Source organism: Lontra canadensis, unplaced genomic scaffold, assembly GCF_010015895.1.
Source record: "Lontra canadensis isolate GAN:19392208 unplaced genomic scaffold, GSC_riverotter_1.0 scaffold23, whole genome shotgun sequence".
NCBI classification, from domain to species: domain Eukaryota; kingdom Metazoa; phylum Chordata; class Mammalia; order Carnivora; family Mustelidae; genus Lontra; species Lontra canadensis.
Genome location: NW_022631017.1, coordinates 10,170,017 through 10,192,842, shown reverse-complemented (window position 1 = coordinate 10,192,842; position 22,826 = coordinate 10,170,017). Strand labels below are relative to the sequence as shown.

The 22,826-nt window shown below is 40.6% G+C and overlaps 1 protein-coding gene across 4 annotated transcripts in view; it reads right to left on the bottom strand.

The window, feature by feature from the left end:
- Window positions 1–22,826, bottom strand: part of BTBD9 (BTB domain containing 9) — a 411,577-nt gene that overhangs the window by 96,570 nt on the left and 292,181 nt on the right. For all 4 annotated transcript variants that reach the window (XM_032862306.1, XM_032862307.1, XM_032862305.1 and 1 more), the window contains exon 8: window positions 6,344–6,533. In XM_032862306.1, coding sequence (XP_032718197.1) covers window positions 6,344–6,533 — 190 coding nt within the window. The remainder of the gene's footprint in view (window positions 1–6,343; window positions 6,534–22,826) is intronic.

The following is a 22,826-nucleotide window of genomic DNA, read 5'->3' as shown; positions in this document are numbered from 1 at the left end:
TTCTCCCATTCTGTCAGTTGTCTTTTGGTTTTGTTAACTGTTTCCTTTGCTGTGCAAAAGCTTTTGATCTTGATAAAATCCCAATAGTTCATTTTTGCCCTTGCTTCCCTTGCCTTTGGCGATGTTCCTAGGAAGATGTTGCTGCGGCTGAGGTCAAAGAGGTTGCTGCCTGTGTTCTCCTCAAGGATTTTGATGGATTCCTTTCTCACATTGAGGTCCTTCATCCATTTTGAGTCTATTTTCGTGTGTGGTGTAAGGAAATGGTCCAATTTCATTTTTCTGCATGGGCCTGTCCAATTTTCCCAACACCATTTATTGAAGAGGCTGTCTTTTTTCCATTGGACATTCTTTCCTGCTTTGTCGAAGATGAGTTGACCATAGAGTTGAGGGTCTATTTCTGGGCTCTCTATTCTGTTCCATTGATCTAGGTGTCTGTTTTTGTGCCAGTACCATGCTGTCTTGATGATGACAGCTTTGTAATAGAGCTTGAAGTCCGGAATTGTGATGCCACCAACCTTGGCTTTCTTTTTCAATATTCCTTTGGCTATTTGAGGTCTTTTCTGGTTCCATATAAATTTTAGGATTATTTGTTCCATTTCTTTGAAAAAAATGGATGGTACTTTGATAGGAATTGCATTAAATGTGTAGATTGCTTTAGGTAGCATAGACATTTTCACAATATTTATTCTTCCAATCCAGGAGCATGGAACATTTTTCCATTTCTTTGTGTCTTCCTCAATTTCTTTCATGAGTACTTTATAGTTTTCTGTGTATAGATTCTTAGTCTCTTTGGTTAGGTTTATTCCTAGGTATCTTATAGTTTTGGGTCCAATTGTAAATGGGATTGACTCCTTAATTTGTCTTTCTTCTGTCTTGTTGTTGGTGTAGAGAAATGCAACTGATTTCTGTGCATTGATTTTATATCCTGACACTTTACTGAATTCCTGTACAAGTTCTAGCAGTTTTGGAGTGGAGTCTTTTGGGTTTTCCACATATAGTATCATATCATCTACGAAGAGTGATAGTTTGACTTCTTCTTTGCCAATTTGGATGCCTTTAATTTCCTTTTGTTGTCTGATTGCTGAGGCTAGGACTTCTAGTACTATGTTGAATAGCAGTGGTGATAACAGACATCCCTGCCGTGTTCCTGACCTTAGCAGAAAAGCTTTCAGTTTTTCTCCATTGAGAATGATATTTGCGGTGGGTTTTTCATAGATGGCTTTGATAACATTGAGGTATGTGCCCTCTATCCCTACACTTTGAAGAGTTTTGATCAGGAAGGGATGCTGTACTTTGTCAAATGTTTTTTCAGCATGAAAGATAGTAAGTCTTAAACTAAGGTGACAGAGGGACTATAAACTAAGACATTAGGTAGACTGATTAGTTATTATGACTTTACCCTGGTCTTTTTATGTGGTCAGGCCTCTGAAGATTTCTTGTTATTTAAATCTTAATGTTTTTAAGTGGCACAAAGGGGCACCTGGGTGGCTCAGTGGGTTAAAGCCTCTGCCTTCAGCTCAGGTCATGATCCCAGGGCCTGGGATCGAGCCCCACATCAGGCTCCCTGCTCAGCAGGGAGCATGCTTCCCCCCTCCCACCCACCCCCACTCTTTGCCTGCCTCTCTGCCTGCTTGTGATCTCTGTCTGTCAAATAAATAAATATAATCTTTAAAGTGAGCTGAACCTTCCATATTTAAAAAAAAAAATAGTGGCACAAAAATGATACAATTACAACTTAGTTACCCACTTGTAAGGTATATTCCAGACTCTGTCTCTCTTTTTTTCTCATATACAGTGAATAACTTTGGCTGTCCCTGTAAACCTAGCAACAACAAAGCCACTCTTCTTTATTTCCCAGTCACATGGCCTGCTCTAGCTCTTGGGAGAGAGAAAGAAAAGAAAGAACTGGGGAGCAAGTTTCCTGTAAGCTGCAAGGACTGGACGCCTCTGCAGTTTCTCTTCCAGGAGCTGGTGGGATAAAGGCAGGTCAGGAGCAACGAAGGTGTTTCTGAAGGCGTGGTGGCCTCCCCTGCCCTGCCCCTCTTCTCCTTAGCCAAGAAAACTGTCCTCTCGTGGTGCTAATGAAGCACCAGGATGGATGTGTGGTGGTGGGTGGGATGATTCTGGAAGTTGGTGACTGAATACAGAAACAGCAACAAATCTCAGGGCTGTCTCCAAGTCACCTCCCTCGCCTTGCTTCTTGCTCTCTGCCCCTCACCCAGCTCTAGCCACAGTGGCCTCTCGCTGCTCCTGCCACCTTGAGGCCTCAGTACTCTGCCTCTGATGCTTATCCCCTAGATCCCCGGATGGTTTGCTCTTCCCTTCCTTCAGGCTCTGCACTGGCCTTCCCTGACCACTGCCTCTAAAACTGCACTGTCTCTATGCCCTAGTCCCCCTCCTGGTTGGTACCACAGCCCTTTGAAGAATCTGACATGTTACAAACAGTGTTGTTTACTGTTTATCTCCCCCTGACAAGAACATCAGCTCTGGGACAGCACCAATGTTTGCTTTATTCAGTGTTCTATCCCAAGTGCTTAGAACAGTGCCTGGCACAGTAGAAGGCTCAAGAAATGTTTACTAATTGAATGAAAGCAAATGAGGGGGGAGGAGGGACGGTCAGGGGTCATGTTTCAAGGTCAGCCCCTCCAGGACACCACAGGGGGACGGGTACTGGACACCTGTGGTTAGGCACAAGCTTCGTCTATCAAGGAAGAAGTTTCTGCTTGCCTACCCGGCTACAGGTAAAAGGCTCAGGAAAGGAAGAAATTATTTCTTTGAATGAAAACAGACGCACAAAAGATATCTTTACCCACAAAACAATTATATCCTCCCTTAAGAAATTAGACTGCCGTGATCAAGACAATTCCCGCCTGAGTCCTTTGCCTTCGTAGTCACCATCTACAAAAAAATCTGAATTTTTAAAGCCAGTGTACCATGTGATTGGGCTTTCCCAGAGGAAGAGTTTCCAGGATTGCCAGATCTCCTGCTTCTTAGATGGGGAAAGTGTTAGTCATTCAGCTCTGTAGCACTCTCCCTCTGGGTGTCAATTTAAAATCATTGAGCTTTTTCAGATACAGTGACTAGGAAAGCAAGTCAGTCATCACAAGCAATAGAAGCTGAGGGTCAAATGTCACCAACTAATCATCCTGTCATTGGTCAATTACCCATCCCCATGAAGAGGTGCCACTGATCTAGTTTCCTATCAATAAACGTCTGTCTGGGCACATCAGCAGCTGCTAACCATGGCCTGCCAGGGTATCCAGCATTGTCCACAGGCACCGATGGTTAAGAAATCCCTTTCTCTTTCTTCTTAATAATGTCACAGAAGCGGCAAATGCAGATCCTGACAACATAATGTTAGTTTCACAGAGACGTGTCTCTTTCAGTGCTCAGCCAGTTACACAGGACTTCAATTGCATGGATTTTCTCACTGCAAGAACAATAGCTGGGCTTAAGGAAGTCTGGTGGCTGAGATATACAATTCTGCCTTTGGTTGTGCTCATGCTCATTACTGCCACTCTGAGTCCCGGAAAGAAAAAATAGTTTGGGGGAACCATTTTCATTCATAATTAAAGAAAGCCACATGGGCGCTGTTTTCTCTTGCTTTAAGCCTCAGTGACACCTAGAGTTAGATCGATCATCTCTGATTGTTTGGGTAGAGCTAGAGGTCAAGGTGGCCTTGCCACACAAACAGCCTGTTTGTCCCACTTGGAGCTGTCACCCTGGCGGAGAACTCATGTGTTCCTGCTGAATCTAAAATTCTAGATCTCCTACTATACCTGCTGTAATTTCCCCTCTATCCTTGACAGACTACCTCATCTACACATTTGATCTGTCAAGGGATGCTTATTCTGAGTTGCCACAGGCTTTATATGTCAGGGGGGCTGGGAAGAGACAGCACGTAAATGATTATAATCCAAATATGACAAATGCTCCAGTAGAACGCACATACAGAATGTATGGGGATCGCTGAAGAGGGAGGTCTGAATCAGCCCAGGAAATGATGGGAGGTTAGGGAAGCATTCCTGGAAGAACGAAGTCTTGAAGGGGGAGGAAGAGCAGGTAAAAAAGAGGTGATGGGGAGTTTGTGAGAGACACCAGCCACGAGAACAGTAGGTTCCGAGAGTTGAAGGCACAAAGGTGAGAGAGGGATGGCATGTGCAAAACTGCGAGTAGTTGGACAGGATGAAACTGGCACGTATGGGGGTGGATGGAGAAGCAGGAGACAAGGCGGTGTCGACAGAAGCACGTCAGATTGTTCTTAAATGCCTTCATCTGAATTTTCTCCTGAAGGGGCATAACCACGTCAGATCTGGGGTGGGGAGATGGTTGCAAGTGGGGAAGGAAGGGCCAGATGGAAGTCCGGCAGACCAGGGGGAGAAGAAAAACCACAAAGGTACAACTGTGGTAATGGTACTGGAGATGGGAAGAGCGGAAGACTTTGTGAGATATTCAGGAGCCAGTACTGACAACTGGCTGAGGAGGGGAGGTGAGAGAGAGGAGTAAATTCGGGAAGACTGCCATGTTTTTGGCTCAGTCTACAGACAGATGGGTGGTGCCACTGAACGAGAGGGAGGAAATCTCAACGTTACTTGAGCGGGCAAAGGGGGGATAATGGGATTTCATGTCCAACGCGTTGGTGTGAGATGCACATGTAACACTGCTGAGCGTGGGGCTGGAGTACAAGGTAAGCAGACAGAATACAAGCAACATTGGAAGAGAGTGGGAAGAGCTACTAAGCTGCTGGTTTGCCTCTGTCTTCATTGATGAGAAGACTGGTCTTCAAATTAGAAATGGCAGAACAAACATAATAAAGAGAGAACTGAAGCCCCAAATAGGTGAAGTGAAAGAAAGAGAGTATCCAGTCAATTTAAATGATTCCAAGTCTCCTGGCTCTGGTGAGTTACACCCCACGGCCGCTGAAAGAAATTGCAGATGTAATCTCAGAGACACGACTGGTAATCTTAAAGAAACTGTAAAGACTGTAAGGAGTGCCAGTGACAGGAGAAGGACAATGGTTCCCCAGATTTTTACAGTGAAGAGGAATAGACTATAATGGGAAATATTAGGTAAGTTTCCTACCATCAATGCCAAAAATTCTAGAATGGCTTACTAAATAGCCTATGACTGCCTTAGTTAATGCATGCAGCTGAGATAAAAGGAAGGATGGAGTCTTGTTTGCCATCTGATGGAGGTTTATTTGCACTGGTAGCTTGTCCAGACTGACTGTGGCTTCTCCTTCCCCTTTCTTAGGCACCAAGAGGGTTTGTCTGGTCCACAGCATGAGGCCAAGGCTTCTCTATGTGTGTGATAGGTTGCCTACGTTACTCAACCTGTATGTGGCCCTTTATGAAAAGGAGTTGACAATTTAAATGAAGAAATCCACAGTGAATTCTCCCACAAATCCAACATCATTCATCAGGGTGGCCCCCGGGACCAGCAGGTTGCAAAAACCTCTGTGGTCATTAGCCTAAACATCAATACACGTTTGCCGGTTAAAATCCTACTACCTTACTTTTTGTGCTTTTTCTCTCTTTATACACAAAGACTTGAACATAAGAACAGGGAATAACAGAGCAAATGTGGTAGAACATGATGGTGGGGGGTAGGCAGTCACACCCCACCAAGATCTCCATCCCTGGCAGGCTCAGATATCATGTAAAACACCTTACCTACTGTTAAACATAAATGTATAGACATTAGTCTTTCAGAGACCTCCTTGGAACGTTCAGAAAAAAAGCAAGAAAAGGGCAGCCTATTCAATACATTCCACATGGCTCTCTTGAACTAAAAGTATCTCCTCTGGGGGGTGTCACCAGTATCACATTTTAAAATTTTATGATCCTATAAATCAAGCAAAGTTGGGTTAAAGTTCCTTTCTGAAAACAAAATAAAACAAAATGAAAACAACCATCCCAAACCCAGATTATCATTAAGGAGATTTTTTTTTTTTTTTTTTTTTTTTTTAGTACCAGGCCTCATAGTCACATGTTTGGTTCAGATGTAAATTTTTTGGTGTTGAAAATTAGTTTTGAATCTATATAACCTCTCCTGACATTATCCTCTAAGTCCTTAACCAACACAAACTGAGACTTAAGAAGGAGGTGGGCCATACCCAGGAGAGGCCTTTAATCTACTCTCACCGCAAGCCTAATTTTGGTGTATTCCCCAAATAATTCTCCAAACAAGCCCCCTGTTTCTCCATGTTACCCTGCTTCAATATTTAGAGCAAACAACAGGAATGTATCTTCACTGAAGTTATTAGGATCATCATTGTTCCGAAAAAGAATCTGTACACGTGTCTTCCTTTTTAAAAGTAATGAACGAAAAGGATCTTTCTTACCGTATTGACCCGATCATGTACGGCTGTGCCAGCTGAACCACAATCGCACCACTTCCTAGCTGGTGACACGTATAGCCGGAATCCCAGTCGTAATTCTTGGTGTCGCCATTCAGCAAGGCATTTCGGCTCCGACTGACTCCTTCAATCACACTGGCGCAATCCGCAATTGTTGCAACGTTCTCCATGGGAACTGTGAGCCCAACACAAGATTCAGCGTCAGGATAAGAGAAGCTAAACATATCCTGGTAGGCTGCTGTGAACAAAATGAATTACTATCTCACATCAATGATAAAGGGGAAATTAGAACTCCTCGGTTATCGCAAGACCTGAGCACATTTTCCATGCCAAATTGCCTCAGGAAAAAAAGTTGAATCTAAGATTGGAACAAAGAAAACCACATGTAGTAATTAACCCTGAAGCATTTTACTATGAGGAACCATGATGCCCCATAAAACACAGAATGGATAAATATATTTCAAAATATGACTACAAAGGGAAACTACACATTAATTGACCTTAGTGAACTATGGTTATGTACAGATAGATAAGTTGAAAACCATAATGTTCTTTTCCTAAAAAAAAAAAGAAAAAGAAAAAAAGCCTTGACTTCTAAAACACCCAAAACCAAAAGAACGAGAAAAACATATAATGTTGAGTGAAAAAAGCAAGGCACAGAAAAACAGATTATGAATGCATTTATACAAAGTTTTTAAAAAGACAAAACTAGAAACATGCTTCATTTAGGGATACATACATAAATATAAAACTAAAAAGGAAATATAGGGAATTATTATATTAAATACTGGATAATGTGTCTGGGAAGAGGCGAATGAAATCTTGCAGGGACTCCCACCAATAGTCCAAATATTAATTGATTTCATTTCCAAGATGAAATCTTAGGGGAGCTTCAGAAGTACTGGCTTTGTTCTAATTCTAAGCCAGGTGGTGGGTATATAGACACTTGTTTTATCACTAGTCTCTAAACTGTATAGACTTGTTACATTCAGTAAATATCAATTTGTTTAGAGAAATATGATATACACATAGATTCAGTGTTTTAGAATTCATAAAGCAGGAAGATGATCTAGGAAATGGTACCAATACCTTTTCAGAATACACTGTTGCCCTCAGCCATGACTTGTTTACCTTTTCTGTTTGTTTGTTTACTATTCTGGGCATTTCAACACCTAATGTTCTTCTCTTTGTTCATGAACTGCTATATTCTGAAACACCAGATCTGTTTTGATTTTGAGTTTCTCTCTCTACTTCAAATCCACATCAACCTGTTCATTTATAAAAGCCAAGGTCTTCCACAAAATGCTAGCTATCTAAAAATGATGTAGAATCTCTAACCATGGAGAAGAGAGCAATAAAAGGTAAGGGCCTTTTAAGTCCCCTGGGACCTTTTCTGTGCATTTTCTAGTGTTGGGGTTTTAATTTAATTTATTATTCAACCCAAATCTACACTTAGGCCCAGCTACTTGCCTTCAAGATTTGCAACTTACTTTATATAATTTTAAAATAGGTTGTGAAAAAAAAAGACAATTTCTCATTAGATATATACTGTAGTTTTCAGGGTAATATTATATACTCTCTGAAGAGAGAGAGGGTGAGCAGTACTACCATCATGCCAAAACATTTCCACCTTAATAATGACGTGGAGTACGTAATTTTACATGTATCTTCTAAACCACCATGTATTTACTTTCCAAAGCTGGGCATGCCTGACTTGAGCCCTCATCTTCTACAGCTTCACTGCTTTGCTCTCTGTGGATGAGGAAGTCATCCATAGATAAAAAAGGGAGAAGGGGAAGGAGAAAGGAAGAGAGGATGGATTTCTGGTAATGAATCCCTTGACTGTCAAGCTTAACTCCAAACAACAAGCAAACACATTGGTGAAATAGCCTCGAAGGACAGTTTCCTGGCAGAGAAGGAAGGGGCTCAAAAAGAAGTTCCCCGGGACTCGGAAAGACAAGGAAGGACTATATTTGGAGGCTAAGTCATGATACCTCTATCTCATGGAAAAGGGGAAGTATTGGGTGATTTGGAAGTTGGAACTTAAGGAAGTGGTGCAAGGTGTATGGTAAATTGAACTGAGACAAAAAATAATACTGTAGACAGGAGCTTAGGCTGTAGGAACAGCCCCCATTCTCCCTTTCCACAGTGCACATTAATTTATGTACTTATTTTTTTGTGTACCCTATGTGTTCAGTGATGATTAGAAAAGTGGTTTTGCTCATTGTATTAGACAAGGGCCCAAGTGACAGAGGCTTTGTATCCATATGAATTTCCTCAGTTACAGCAGCAATGAGAAGAAAGAAAGCCCGGTCCTGATTCTTAAGACATCCCCCAAAGTAACACACATCACCTCTCTCACATTCCGGGGCTCAAGGCAAGTTCCAGGGCCTTGCCTAACTTCAAAAGGGGTGGGAGAGTGGGACCCTGCTGCATGCCCAGAAGAAAGGAGAATGCTTGGTGAATAATATTAACATTTACCACAAACATTAAACCATGATGAAGGAACATTCAATAGAAAGATAAATCTAGTCCATTCATGTGAGGTCTAGAAAATATTTCAACACATAAACATGTCAAAATTTATTTATCTAATCTGCTAAGGGATGTTTTGATTGTTATCACTGTTTTCTTTGCGATTACAAACAAAGGAGTCTTGTGTACATGGTAAGGGTTTCTTAAAGGAATATATAAGATATTATACATGTATATATGTGTGAATTGGACTCACAGCTATGAGTTACCTTCAATTCTCCTGGCTATTGCCAAATTATTCGTCAAAGTGGTTGTAAAAATGTACATCCTCAACTCATTGTTTCACGTCCTTACCAACTCTTGGTAATGCCAGACAGATGAGTGTGTTATCTCAATGTGGTTTCAGTTTTTCATTTTTCTGTTTGAAGACGTTGTAAAGCTCCCCCCAACCCAAGAATCATTCTCCATCTTTCTTCTGTAAACTACCTATATTTATCTTTTGTCTATTTTTTTTTTACTGTTTTTCTAATTGATTTGTAGGATGCCAATCTTTTATTGGTTAATGTTTTGAGGTGAAACATTCATCTTTTAAGATTGGTGCCTTTCCCTTTTCTTGTTTATAAATTCTTTCCTACCCTCAATCCATAAAGATATTGTCCTGTATTTTATTCTAAAAGTTCTTAAACTTTGCCTTTCACATGTGGTTCTTTAATCTATTCAGGATTTATGTTTGGTATACCGTGCGTGACAGAGAAAATCTACTTTCATCTTTTATTCTTAAGGTGAGCCAATTTTGCCACCACCATTTAATGAACTTTTGCCCTCACTAACTTATGTTATTTCAGCCACACACAGTTTTCATAGATATTCGTGTCTCTTTTTAAGAATTATGTTTCGTCGATTTGCCTAGCCTTGTGCCTTTACCGTGCTGCTTTACTATAATTTTATAGTAATCTTAAAATCTGATAAAGTGAATACCTTTGTTCCCTCGCCTTCCCCTTCTTCTTTTCCTTTTTTCTTCCAAATTGTTTCTGATACTCTTGGCCCTTCCAGGAAAAATTTTCATTTTATCTACCCTTTCAAATATAAATTTTCATAGTGTGTCCTCTTTTTCATCCCAAATATTTGTAATTGTACTTTTTCTTTCTTTTTTCATCAGTCCTACATAGCTTGTCTCATTTATTAGTGTTTTCAAAGGACCAACTTTTGGCTTTGTTGATTTCTTTATTTCCTACTTCACTTAATTCTGCTCTTGTTTTTATTTTTTAATAATTTTTTGGGCGGGGAGGGGAGAGAGCATGTGCAGGCATGAGTGGGGGGGCGGCGAGGGGCACAGGGAGAAGGAGAATAAACTCTGAAGCAGGTTTTACTGCCCAGCACGGAGCCAAACATTAGGCTGGATCCCAAGACCCTGGGATCAACACCTGAGCCGAAATCAAGAGTCTGCCATTTAACCATTTAACTGACTGAGCCACCCAGGCATTCCTCCTCTTCTTTTTATTATTTCTTCCTTTAATTCCTTTTAAATTACTCTGTTTTGTTTTTTATTTGTTTTTTTTTTAATTAAAGATTTTATTTATTTATTTGACAGACAGAGATCACAAGCAGGCAGAGAGGCAGGCAGAGAGAGGGGGAAGCAGACTCCCCATTGAGCAGAGAGCCTGATGCGGGACTCCATCCTAGGACCCTGAAATCATGACCTGAGCCGAAGGTGGAGGCTTAACCCACTGAGCCACCCAGGCACCCCTGTTTTCTAACTATTTGAAGTGAAACTCATTAACTCATTAATATTTCTTCTTTTTATACAGTCAAAACTTCTTTATTCACACTCACCCAATTTATTTTGGTTATAAAAAGTATATTTGGTTATATAAAAACCATTACTGTTTTTTATATCCTCCTTTCTTCTTGGTTCAACTTCCTTCTTTCTAAGATACATCCATTAGTATTCAGCAAAGTCTCTGTTTGAAAGTTCATTTTGTCACCACTCTTGAAAAATAGGTTAACTGATATGGAACTCCTGGTTAAAAGCTGTTTTTCCTCAGCACTTTGATGATATTATTCCATAGTCTCCTGGTTCTACTGTTAAGTCTGCTAAAGTCTCCTATCCCTCTAACTTGTAATTGTTTTTTGCCTATAGTTAATTTTAAGGTTATTTTTCTTTTGTTTTTTGTGGGTTTTGTTGTTGTTGTTTTGGTTTTGGTGTTTCTCAATTTCACTCAGTTGTACCTAGAGGCAGACTGAATTTATCCTTCTCAGGACTGAATATGAGCATTTGTGGCTCTTATCAATCTGGAAAAATTTGGTCATTATTTCTCTGAATACTGATTCTCCTTCCTTTTCTTTCCTTTTTTTTTTCCTTCTAGAATTCCTACCGGACTCTGTTGAACTTTTCATTCTGTCTTCCACATTTCTTAACCTTCCTTTCACTTTTCTCTCTGTACCTCTTTTTGAAGTATTCTAGGCAATTTCTTTTTTTTTTAGATCATTTATTTACAAACAGAGATAGAAAACATATTTATAACACATTAAGTGAATACAAAAATGATTTACTTGAGGTTCACATTTAATAGCCAAAAGTCTAAAACTATAAACCTTGTCTTACATGGTCAAACAAGTACCTGGCTCTAATAACACTTTGATTTGTATCATTATCTTCTATGATTTCATTTTCCACATTATGGTATTTTTGTTAGATGTGACTTTGAGTAGACTTTCCCTCAGACTCTATATTTTACTTTACTTTTTCAATGGTAATTAAATTTACCTGGGCAATTTCTTAATTCAAATTATTATTTATGTTCAGTCCTCTTTAAGCGTGTCTAATCTGTTCAAACTGTCCACTGAGTCACTGAAATTTCACTATTAAACAAAAACTACACAGTATTGAAAGACAAATGAACTAGAGCTATGTGTGTCAACCAGGGTCAGTCCCACAAAGAAAACTGGTTAAGAAGAGAGGAAGTGAGGAGAAAACACGGAGTATGAGTCCACTTCTGTCATTTAGTGATACATGCTTGTGTGGTGAGATCAGAAAGGAAACCTGGTGAATGGTGAACACTGAAAATCGGAGGTGGGGGTGTTATTGGGGGAGGGGTGCACCCAGAGCTGTAGGTTTGGTAGTATTTTCTTCAGCAAAGTGGTCAGCATGCCAGTGCTCCTACTCCCCAAACTTCACATATATGTCCTTTATCATGTACGGAATTTTGTGGTTTTTTTTTTTTCAAGTTTCACACATTTTAACACTGTTTTTATGAAAAATAGAATGATGGAAAGCCTCCAAAAGGGTAAAACCTTTTATGATTATTTTGAACACTGATATCTTCTGTAGCATGTGCTAGGTTTTTATCAGTTGTCTTTGAGGAGTTTTCCTGATTTTGTCAATCTCCACCTATGCAACCTTGCTGCCTCACAATTTTATCCCTAGATATCTGATTTTTGACTAGTGGTTGATTAGTGTAGTAGCATTGGAGATGATCACAAAATCATTACTAGTATGGTTTCAAGTTCTCTAGAAAACAAGGCTGGGATAAGCACTAAGAATTCCTTTTCTAGAGACACATTTATAAATGGGCTTATTTAAGACGATTCAGTCTCTAAAATTTTCTCTAAGTAAAACTGTCCTAGAAATATTACCCTCTGATTCTCTGGAAACTTGAGGTGGTCTAACACATATGCTACATTAAAGAATCGTGCCTTCTTAATAAAGAATCCTGTATCTATGAGCTGGAGGATAAAATATCACTTTGATCTTGACATAATTATTCATTAGTGTTTATTAGTCAAAGTCTGGATCTACAAAGTGTGCCCAGCACAGACACACACAGACACATCTTAACATACACAGAGGGATGACTGTATCAGTAAAATCGACCCCAAGTCCCAAATTTCCTTTTGAGAAATAGTTTTGCTAGAACTCTACTGGCAACTTGATAAGCAACTGTATCTACCTAATAAGGTACAAAATCAGAAGATTACCACTTTCCTTAATTCTCATTCCAATTTTCTGATAATGAGTCAAATTAATAGTATAATGACCAAATCATACCAACTACTGCAAAAAAGAACAGGGACCTAAGCACAAACCCACTGGATAATGACCTCTTATAAACAACCAGGATGACCCCAACATTCCAGCACTGTGCCAATTCTTAATATCCAGACCAGTATGTCCATCTGATCTAACATGATCACTGGAGATTTAGAATGTGAGTTTCGTAAGGGCAGGAGCGTTCCTTTTTTTCACCGCTCTAGTCCCAACTGCCAAGAGACAGTGCTTAGCATATAGTAGGTGTTAGCTAAATATGTGCTGGATGAATGAATCAGAGTGAGAAAAAAGGATGCTTATGTAGGCTGTGGCACTTTTGCTTTAACACAGTTCCTTCCCAGAAGCTAGAAAACCTAAAAATTACTGAATAAGGCAGGAAAAAGAAAATGCTTTCTCAGTGAAAGTTTTCTTAGAAAAGTAAAGTATGATCAATGTCTGGGTCTTGACATAAACCTTAAAAAGGAAACAAATACGCCCAGTGCAGAAGAGTGGCTGTGTAAGCATCACATGTACCCTGGGCCCTCTCAGCTTCTCCTTCCCTAAAAGTGTATCCCATAATCACAAAGCTTGGTCACTCATGGTAGACAAAACATTTTCTGATGGAGAAACTGTTTTGGGGAGGGGAGGAATATCTAACAGTGTGGATTTTAAAGAACATAAAAGCTCTTTTTATGCCTGCGGGGAGAGCTCTCTGCCTTAGTTACACTACAGGAGTCCTTCCAGAAGAGGTTTGTCCTAAAAGTCACTGCTGGGCTTACTAACACATATAGACCATTTTTCCCATCTCAGCAGGAAAGAATTCTCTTATTAATTCCTCTTCCTAGAAACGCAAACCTCAGCCTGCCTAGCTGAATCGTCTAATAATTACACAATGGTATGAATAAGTTTTGTGGTTTCTTTTACTGGAAAAATTTAGGGAGTGATTGTGACTGCAAAGCACAGAAGGTGCCATTACTGTTTTTCTTCTTTGTAGGGGCCAAGCCACTCCCCAACTGAATGTTCATTACAGTCTTTCAAATGTGTCTGATAAATTTATTAAAAACGCCATCTGGAAGGGACTTGGCTTTGTGCTGTATTTCCAGTCTTCCAGCTTCCTCTCTTGTCCCCATGGAATTTCTGCCCCAATTTGTGTCACTTTGTTTACAAAACCATACTGCCCAAATCCAGCATCTTGTGTCTGTCTCTTTCTGGTTTCCCTTCGCTGTCCTTTGGCTACATACCTATTACAATAGCCTGTGCTATAAGCAAAAGGCAAAGGAGAACAGCCTGGGCAGAAATTACTTTTCCCCCTCCGTGCACACAGCAATTCTGCTCAGACAAATTTAATTTGCTGCCTCTGAATGCAAAAGTTGCATGTTGACAAAGTGTCTACATTCTGCAAGTGTATGTGTGTTGGGATGATTCAGACTGTGGGGAACTGCAGAAAAAGTGATCTGAAAACAATTTTACTGTCCTCTGTTCGTACGTTGCACCAGGGTTGGCCAACAGCTTGCCAGTAAATTTAATTCGGGAGAAATAAATTTTTTAAAAGGCAGTATTACTTCACTAGGACATGACCTGAGGGCCACCTGTACCAGCTCTATTTAAAGATAAGACTGACATGTTATTCAACTGTCTCCAGAGATCACATTTGAGAGGTGGGGGGGGGGGAGAACCTACTTGAAGCAGATTTTAAAAAATGAAATAACACTTAGCACTTGCAGAGGACCATCATCTTCATAAACTGTACCGGTGTTAGGCTTCATTCACAGTTTTCCTGGCTATTCCTTTTCTTAGAGTACATTGTTTCATGCAGCAGACCAGTACTCAATGGCCTTGGTGTCGATTCTTCTCTATGCCAAGATGTCCACAAAGAACTTCTTTCAAAAAGCCTCCTAAGGTTGTTAAAGGCTATTAGCTTAAGAGCACACCTAGATATGCCCTTACATAATTATACCTTTTTTTTTTTTTTTTTTTTTTTTAAGAGAGAGTGCATGGAGCAAGCAGGGGGCAGGGAGAGGGGAAGGGAGAGGAAGAGAGAGACTCCTAAGCAGGCTCCATGCCCAGAGTGAAGCCTGATCTCCGGATGCTGAGATCATGACCTGAACCACCCAGGCACCCCTAAGCTATACTTTTTTTTTTTTTTTTTTTTTTTTTTAAGGGGATTCACCTTAGGTGCCTATCCCTAGGCCTATATAGGAACTTACTGCTGACCATGCAAACTTCCAACAGAACCACAATCCAACCTTCGGTCAAATTATTCAGGAAGAATATACTCACAGCTGTTATGTCTTAACAGCTGTAAAAGAACAATAGCTAATTAGAGCACAAGCCCATCATTCTTGGAAGCTATCAGAAAGCTACAAAAATGTATTCTACAACACTGGAGCTAAGATACATTAATTCCTAGTTTTATCTAACGGGTTAAAAAAAATCACTTTTCAATCATATTTACAACATAGTGCTGAGGAAAAACCATTGATTATGTAGGATGTGCAACTTTTAAACTCCTCCAAATTTCCCCTAGTTCCCACCTCCATGAGGGCTGCTTCCTAATATAGTTCTGAGGGATCAGATGCGAGTACCTCTCTGCACCCACAGGGGGAGCCCGTGGGAAGAAAGCAGACCTTGCCATTTGAATGCTGTGGTCCCCCTCCACCCTCCCCGCCCAGACTCCCCTCATCCCAACTCCTCTGTGCCTCTTTTCCTTTTCTCTTTGCTTTTCATTCTTATCTGTTTTAGGAAGTATGGATCTCCACGCTCTCGTCATTCCTGTTCTAGCTCCATTTCTGAGACTATCAAGGCTGCCCAAATCATGCCATCTCCTGAGACTGTATAGGCTTTGACAGTCCTGCTGGGTTCCATTTAGCCAGTGAAAGGAGGTAACACTTTTCCAAACTTCAAATGTGCCACCCCCCTGGCCCCTTCCCCAAACACATGCAAACTTTATAAGGCCGGTTCCAAACACTTTAGAGGGAACAGCAGCTTTCCGGAAGATGAAGGTGAGAAATCAGAGGTGGTTATCCCTGGGGCCAAGGTGAGGTGGGTGGGGCCAGTGGATCTCAAAGGCACAAGTTCACTAGCATCAGTGCATTCTCTCTTCACACTGGAGCCTTTTAAGGATAGCATGGTCCAGAACTAACTGTTTAAGAGGTTTACTCTCTTATGTGTGGCTCGAATGCTGTGAAAATCTTCAATTCCAAAAGACCTAAAAGAATCAAGCATCAGATGTTTAACAGCAGTAACCACTGCAGTGTATCAAAGAGGGATTCACTCTGTAGGTGAGGCCTTGAAATTTAGGACAAAGGCATTTCCAGGTATAAGAAAAAAGATATCCCAAAACATCAACTATGTGTTTGAACTAATAGGCAATATCTCTTTGGGGTGATTTTTTTCCCCCCTCTGGACATAATCTATCACAGAAAGAGACTACATCTACCCCCTACATCAGGACAAGTTATTCAAGCTGATATGGGGGATGGGGGGGGATGAGGGATGGGGGTTTGAGGGTGGATGGGTTGGTGGTGGGATTCCTAACATAAAAAGAGTCACTGAAACGAGTTTTGTGATTTTTGGAAACTCTCAAAAATTTTACAAAGTTATAAAAGGCATTTTTTTTGTTCTATGGGTAGTGTAAGTTTTACATGGATTTTTCCTCATATCCTAAAAGATGCTGAAATCAACAGAATTATTTTTGTTCCATGCTACTGATGGAAAGTTCTTATCAAGTCATGAGGAATCTGTGACTGGAGAGCAGAGATGTTACCGCAGACTGGGGGAGTGTTCCTCATTCAGGCTGGGCACAGAACAAAGGATATGCAAACAGTTGTTTTAAAGCCCCACAAAAGAAGGAGCGGTTTTGCTCAATGCTTTTTTATAAGAAAGTTTTTTGGTTTTTTGTTTTTTAACTATTCCTTTAATAAAGCAGTAGCTTTCCTTTTTATTATAAGCTGAAGAATGCATCTGGTTCAAACTTTAACAGTATACAGTCGGAATGATTCTGGGATCATGGATAACTCTTGAATCTTAAGATCTTGAATGATATTTCTTTAAAATGCATTAATAACTATACAGTTTGAGTTTTTACTAAAAGTAGTGTTGGTAATGAGGTGTCCCAAACTGTACGTGGAGCCCTGTACATTGTACAGAAAATGTCCTGATCGGATCTGTGACAAGTATGCAATTCTGCTTTGGCAGAATTTTCCTGCCACACCTTTTGAAGGCAGAGAGAAAAAGATTTGAGAGAAGGCCAAATTCTCACTTGTTTTCGCTCCCACAAACCATCCTGGAATGAGTTGTGTGAGAAGAATCTGCGAGAATCTCAAGGGAGCAAGACTGGAATTTAGAAGAAACAGATGGGTAAAGGTGAGTCTCAACTTCTGAATACTGGGCTCTCAGAACTGAGCCTCTGTAATCAAACTACACAGGATGCCTGAGGGGGAATCTTGCCTCCTGGGCACTCTCCCAGTTTTAGCCTGAGGGACCAGCCAGGGGTGTGAGGAGGCTGAGCGGTCCCCATGGGGGGAGTGAAGGTGATGTCTTCTGAGGGCTGAACTTGGGGTCTCTGAGAGAATCTGGCTCCCCGGCTTCAAAGTCTGACAATCAGAGTCTTCCAGGTGACCTGGGACAACTCTATTCATACCTCTAAGTAAAGTAGTTATCACACAAAAAAGCCTCAGCAAAACATACAATGTACACCACCTTCTGGATGTCAAAGTTAATCTAGGCTGAGGAAACAGAATCATTTATATTTTCCAGTAGACTTACAGTGTGTGATGAAAAAAATTCTTGTCTAAAATACAATAAAAGTAATTTAAGAAGAGTCTTTTGCTAGGATTTTCGATTATTCTTTTAATGATTTATACTTAGTGCTTTGGGAAATGAAAAATGGGGGCAAGTATTTTTAAATAAACTTTATTAGGCATATTGTCAAACCTGCCTATTAAGCAGCATCTGACGTCTGAGTTCTAGCTCTCTTCAAACCATATCTCTATACACTTGAATTCTGAGTGGGATAATGGCTGCCCACCTCTGCCCACCTTCTGCTCTGGCATCCACGAGCCAGGCCATGCACTGCAACACAGGCACCCAAAGAACTACCCCTCAGTTCTGTAAAAATGGCTTCTGAGGCGATCTCGCAGAGGGTTTGTAACTGCCCTGGGATGTGGTTGCTTTACTTAGAACGAGAATAATCCCTTCTTCTCTCTACCTTATGGATATTGACCGAATAAATTAGATGCTTACAAAAGCACCTTGAGATTTCTGGAGACACACAAGGCCCAGGATTGGTACTTTCTTAACCATGAAAGAGCCAGGTTTCTGCCCATGCGGAAGGGGTCAATGGGACCAGTGTTTTAGAAATCTGGGTATCACACAAGAGGGGAGACTTTTATTCCCATGAGCCACTCTATAATTGTAAAAGAACAGGGGGCAAGGGAAGAAAGAACAATAGCAATTCTACTGACCTACAAAAACTATTAGCACCTGCTAGTGTAATATGCAGCTGGCAGCTTCAGAATAACCAAGAAAGCAGTTCCTTCAGGTCGATATTTGCTGGGGACAGCAATTTCTGACCTACTGAGTCGGATCAAGATCATCTGAGTCATTAGACCAAAGAAGCCTCTGTGTGCTAAATGTATGGTGGCTAGGGGGTCTCTTGTCATTAAACGAAGGGGTCTGCCTACAGCCTGCCTTCTAGGAGGGTCACTGCTTTGAGGTTTCATGAGCTATCACAATGGAGTGAGCAAATCAAAACACATTAAAAATACCACAGACACAAATGGGCTTATAATTTGTCAGCGAGGCGGATGGTGGTAAATGCCATGTGGCTGCCACACTCTTGTTGGGGGAAGGCAGGAGTGGAACGAGGAGAGAGGGGAGGAAGAGGGAGAGGAAAGCTTCCCTACAGTATATAGATGGTCTTCAAATGTTCATAATTTCCTTAGGGTGTACTCGTTGCCAGGTTGACAGATGTTGCTGGAAAAACCTGCACTATTCTGAAGAAAGGCTAACCTTTCAAGAGTGGGAGCGGGGGAGGAAGGCAGCCCACGCCTTCGGTGAAGAGATGACATTAAACCGGACAGCGAGCTACCCTGAGCATGCTGGATCTTTGAAAGGCTGTGTGATAACACTGCCAAAGAGAACTGTCCTGGGAGAAATCTCATTTCACCATAGCTTTCCCTGCCATGAGTTTAAATTAGTTTTTAAAACTAAATATTAGAATGCCCTAGACAAGTAACTGATTATTAATTATTGCTTTTTTAAACTGCCATGACTCTGAGTGGTAACATTCCCCTAAGAGAAGTCATGGATCTGCCATCTTACACTGTCTCCTAAGCGTCTGTCCACTTTCTTTTTCATTCTTTCTTCCTGGCTGTACTTTATGCATGAAGAGAAATGGGCTCCTCAAAGAAAACTGCCAATGATCTTAACACAGACTTCCCAATGGGTGCAAACTTACATGCTTCTTCTGCTTGCTTGGCTCTTGACATTTCCTAAAGAGAGCCGCCCAACGGAAGATCAAGTCTGCTGTGCATCAATTTATGGGACAAAATGGTACTTTTGCAAAGCCCTAATCCTTGACCACCAGATAAGAGGAAGAAAGCACGTGAGGGCTTGCCTGTTTAAGATCCTGAGTCCATCATTCAGCACAGTGGAATCAGCATCTGAAATGGGAAAAGGTGGGCCTGGGAAGGAGAGGGGAAAGCCCAGCAGGGTAAGACTTCCCTTTTCAACACATACTGCCTGTGTCTTCTTCCTGAGGAGGGCTGCAGCTCCTTTTTATCTCCAACATGGTTTTCTTGCATTCCCAGCTCTGAACCTCCCTTTCAAAAATCCACATGCTCTTGCTCATTAATGTGGCCATTAGTCATTTCTTCCTGTGCCCTTGGCTACACCCAATGTTTTTTTCTCAGCTCTGATTAAGGAGCAAGTCACCTAATGTCTTCTCATGGAAGGCAGATTAACCAACCTATCCATTTAAAGATTAACAGTAATGTGCCATAAGGAAAATTATACCTCTAGCATGAAAATCTGCAATTGGGGAACCATTTTACAGGATCACATTCATTTATATCAATTATCTTGTTTATCAAAGACAATGAAAACCAAACTGGTAGTAAAAAGGTACAGAGTGCACAGTGAGGAATAATTAGGTCTTACCCTCCCGGAGGCCGATAGCCATTTACCACTTCACTTTGGGAGGTGATGTTTACAGTGTCTGTTTTATAACTCTCTTCACATTAACTTTCAAATGTCAAAAGCAGGCAGTTAATTGTTTATTATACAAAATGTCACAAATGTAAAATACTGGGGCATAAAATTATTATAACCGATCTACCACAAGAAATCCTGCCTTTTAGATTTTATAGCTTGTTTGTCAGTCTCTGGATCTCAGTTTAACTGCCATTATATGGACTGCGTGTGCCAGGTAGCTGCTGTCTGACAAATAATGTTCTCTGCGTGCCCTGTGTCCTCAGCCAAATGAGAAATAAAAATAACATGATATGAGAATTACTCTTACAGTTTAAAGTGATATGTGCTAGAAAGAATGGTGGATGTTGGGATGGTGAGGTCACATGTTCTGACTTCATTCTGGCTGAGAATAAGATTCAGAGAATCGCGATATAGTTATCGAAGTGGCTTGAGCTCAGAGGAGTGAGTGTGCAACTGCCCACATTCTCTAAAGCCACTGGGCACAGACACCAATACTCTGTGTCTGCCCCAGAAGCAGAATCATGGAATATGCACCAGCATGAGAACTTCTTCTATCTCGCCTACTAAATTTGCAGAGACCAAATCCCCTCCCTCTGCTACCCACAATTCCAATCTTGCCAAAACCACCCCTTCTGGTAATCTCTACGTCTTTAGGCTCAAGGAACCTATTTTTTTCTCTACAGCCATAAGAATCAGACAGTTGGGAAGGAGAAGACGAAAGAAGGGAGGAAGAAGGAATAAAATAAAGCAGTGTATTTCTATGGAGAAGGAAAAGAGAGTCCAGTAAATCAGTTGGGATTAGGATGGAAGTAAGACCAATAGTCTCCTTTATAATCTATTAGGTACAATTTATACAAAAAGATTTTTGTGGCTAAGATTTAGTAAAATGGATGAATGTATGATAATAGTTACTAGCTGACCATGGAACTCCTGTTTATAGCCATCCATGCATATGACGGAAAAGACACCACTTTGCTTCCATAGTAGATTAAACCTGTCTGGTATCACTGAGGTCGTGAATACCTATGAATTTGGCTAATCTACACAACCAGTGAAATACCGGTAAGAAACCCATAGCTCATCAAATCACCAAAGTTATACTTAGAAAAGAACCTTGAGAACCACTCAGTTCAAGGAATAAATAATTTATATCTTATTACATATTGATCCAGGAAAGAGAAAAAGAGGTAAAGCTACTCAAGTCATTTTAATATAACTTTGGTTGTAAAATGACTTAGAGACGGGTCAAGAAAGAAATTGATAGGCCCATTTTACTTAAAAAATTAGGTGTAGGGGCACCTGGCTCACTCAGTTGGAAGAGCATGTGACTCTTGATCTCAGGGTCAGGAGTCTGAGTCCATGTTGGGTGTAGAGATTAAACAAACCAACTAAAATTTAAAAAAAGAAAGAAAATAGGTGTAAAGATTTTAAAATAAATATTAGTCAACACCAAATCCAATAGTTAGTTAGAAGATACATCATGTCCAAGCAGCAGTTATCTTAGGAATGGAAGTATGGAACATCATCAGAGCATCTATCATTTCAGTGGATTAAAGGAAAAAAACCCTCTGAGGGATTCTGAGCAAAGGGGTGTTCCAAGAGGATTACTTTGGCTGAAGTGTGAGAGCAAAGAGAAGGACAAGAGAAGATGCTGGCAGAGCCATGAGCAGATAGATTACATAACAGTCAGGGAGGTGGTAGGGGCTCACCAGCAAGGAGAGAAATGCAAATTGAACAATAGGGGACTACCTCATGGCTATCAGAAGGGCAAAGAGTAGAAGAGCCACCTTGCGCAGGAGTACAGGCATGGGGAGGCAAGGTGCTCTCGTGCACTCCTGGTGGTGGGAACGTGAACTGGCAGCAGCTGAGCAGGAAGGCAATCTGCACTATGGAGCAAAACGGATGTGTGCTTTAGTCCTCCAGGATCATATTCTTGAGGACAGGTCCCAGAGAAATCCTCATGCGGATGCAAAGGGGGATAGATACAAGAACATTCATCATGGCAGCATTGTTTTGGAGAGCAGGAATATGGAGGCAACCTATGTGAATGAAACAGGTGAGATAGTAACGATACCTGCCTTACAAGACTGTGGTGACGGTTAGATGATTTTATAACAATTTAGAATAGTGTCTGGCAAGCAGTAAGGACTATATAAATTGGTTAATATGTTTATAATTATGATGATGGAATTCTAAGTCACATTGAGAAGCAATGATATATAGGTTTCAAAAACAGTATTGCTTGAGAAAAGTATGAAAAAGAGTAAGATTTATAGCATAAAGGCATTTTTGAAAATTAAAACATACAAAACCTGTCAACATTATAGATTTTAAAAATGTATGTGTATATTAAGGATATAACCAAACACACTTAGAGATGATGTCATGGAGGAGAACAGAAGCAGGGTTCAAAGCAAAGAGGAAACATACATAAAAAAGAAGGCCTTGCTTGGATCACTGAGAATGATGTATTAATGACCTGAGGTATATGATTAACACAATTACCTACACCCAAAGGATGCTTATTTAAAAACAAAACAAAGCAAAAAACAACAGATCATTAGGTTAGTTTTTTTCATTTTATAGCTGGGAACTCTGAGCCTCAGAAAAATGGTGTTTTATCTATTATATAGCAAATCAGCAGCAAAGTGGGAACCAGAATCTGGGCTAATCTTTTGGTCGTCAGAATGCAACATATCATTCTGTCCATCCATCCATTCAGTAAACAGTTACTGAGTATTGGGATTCCAG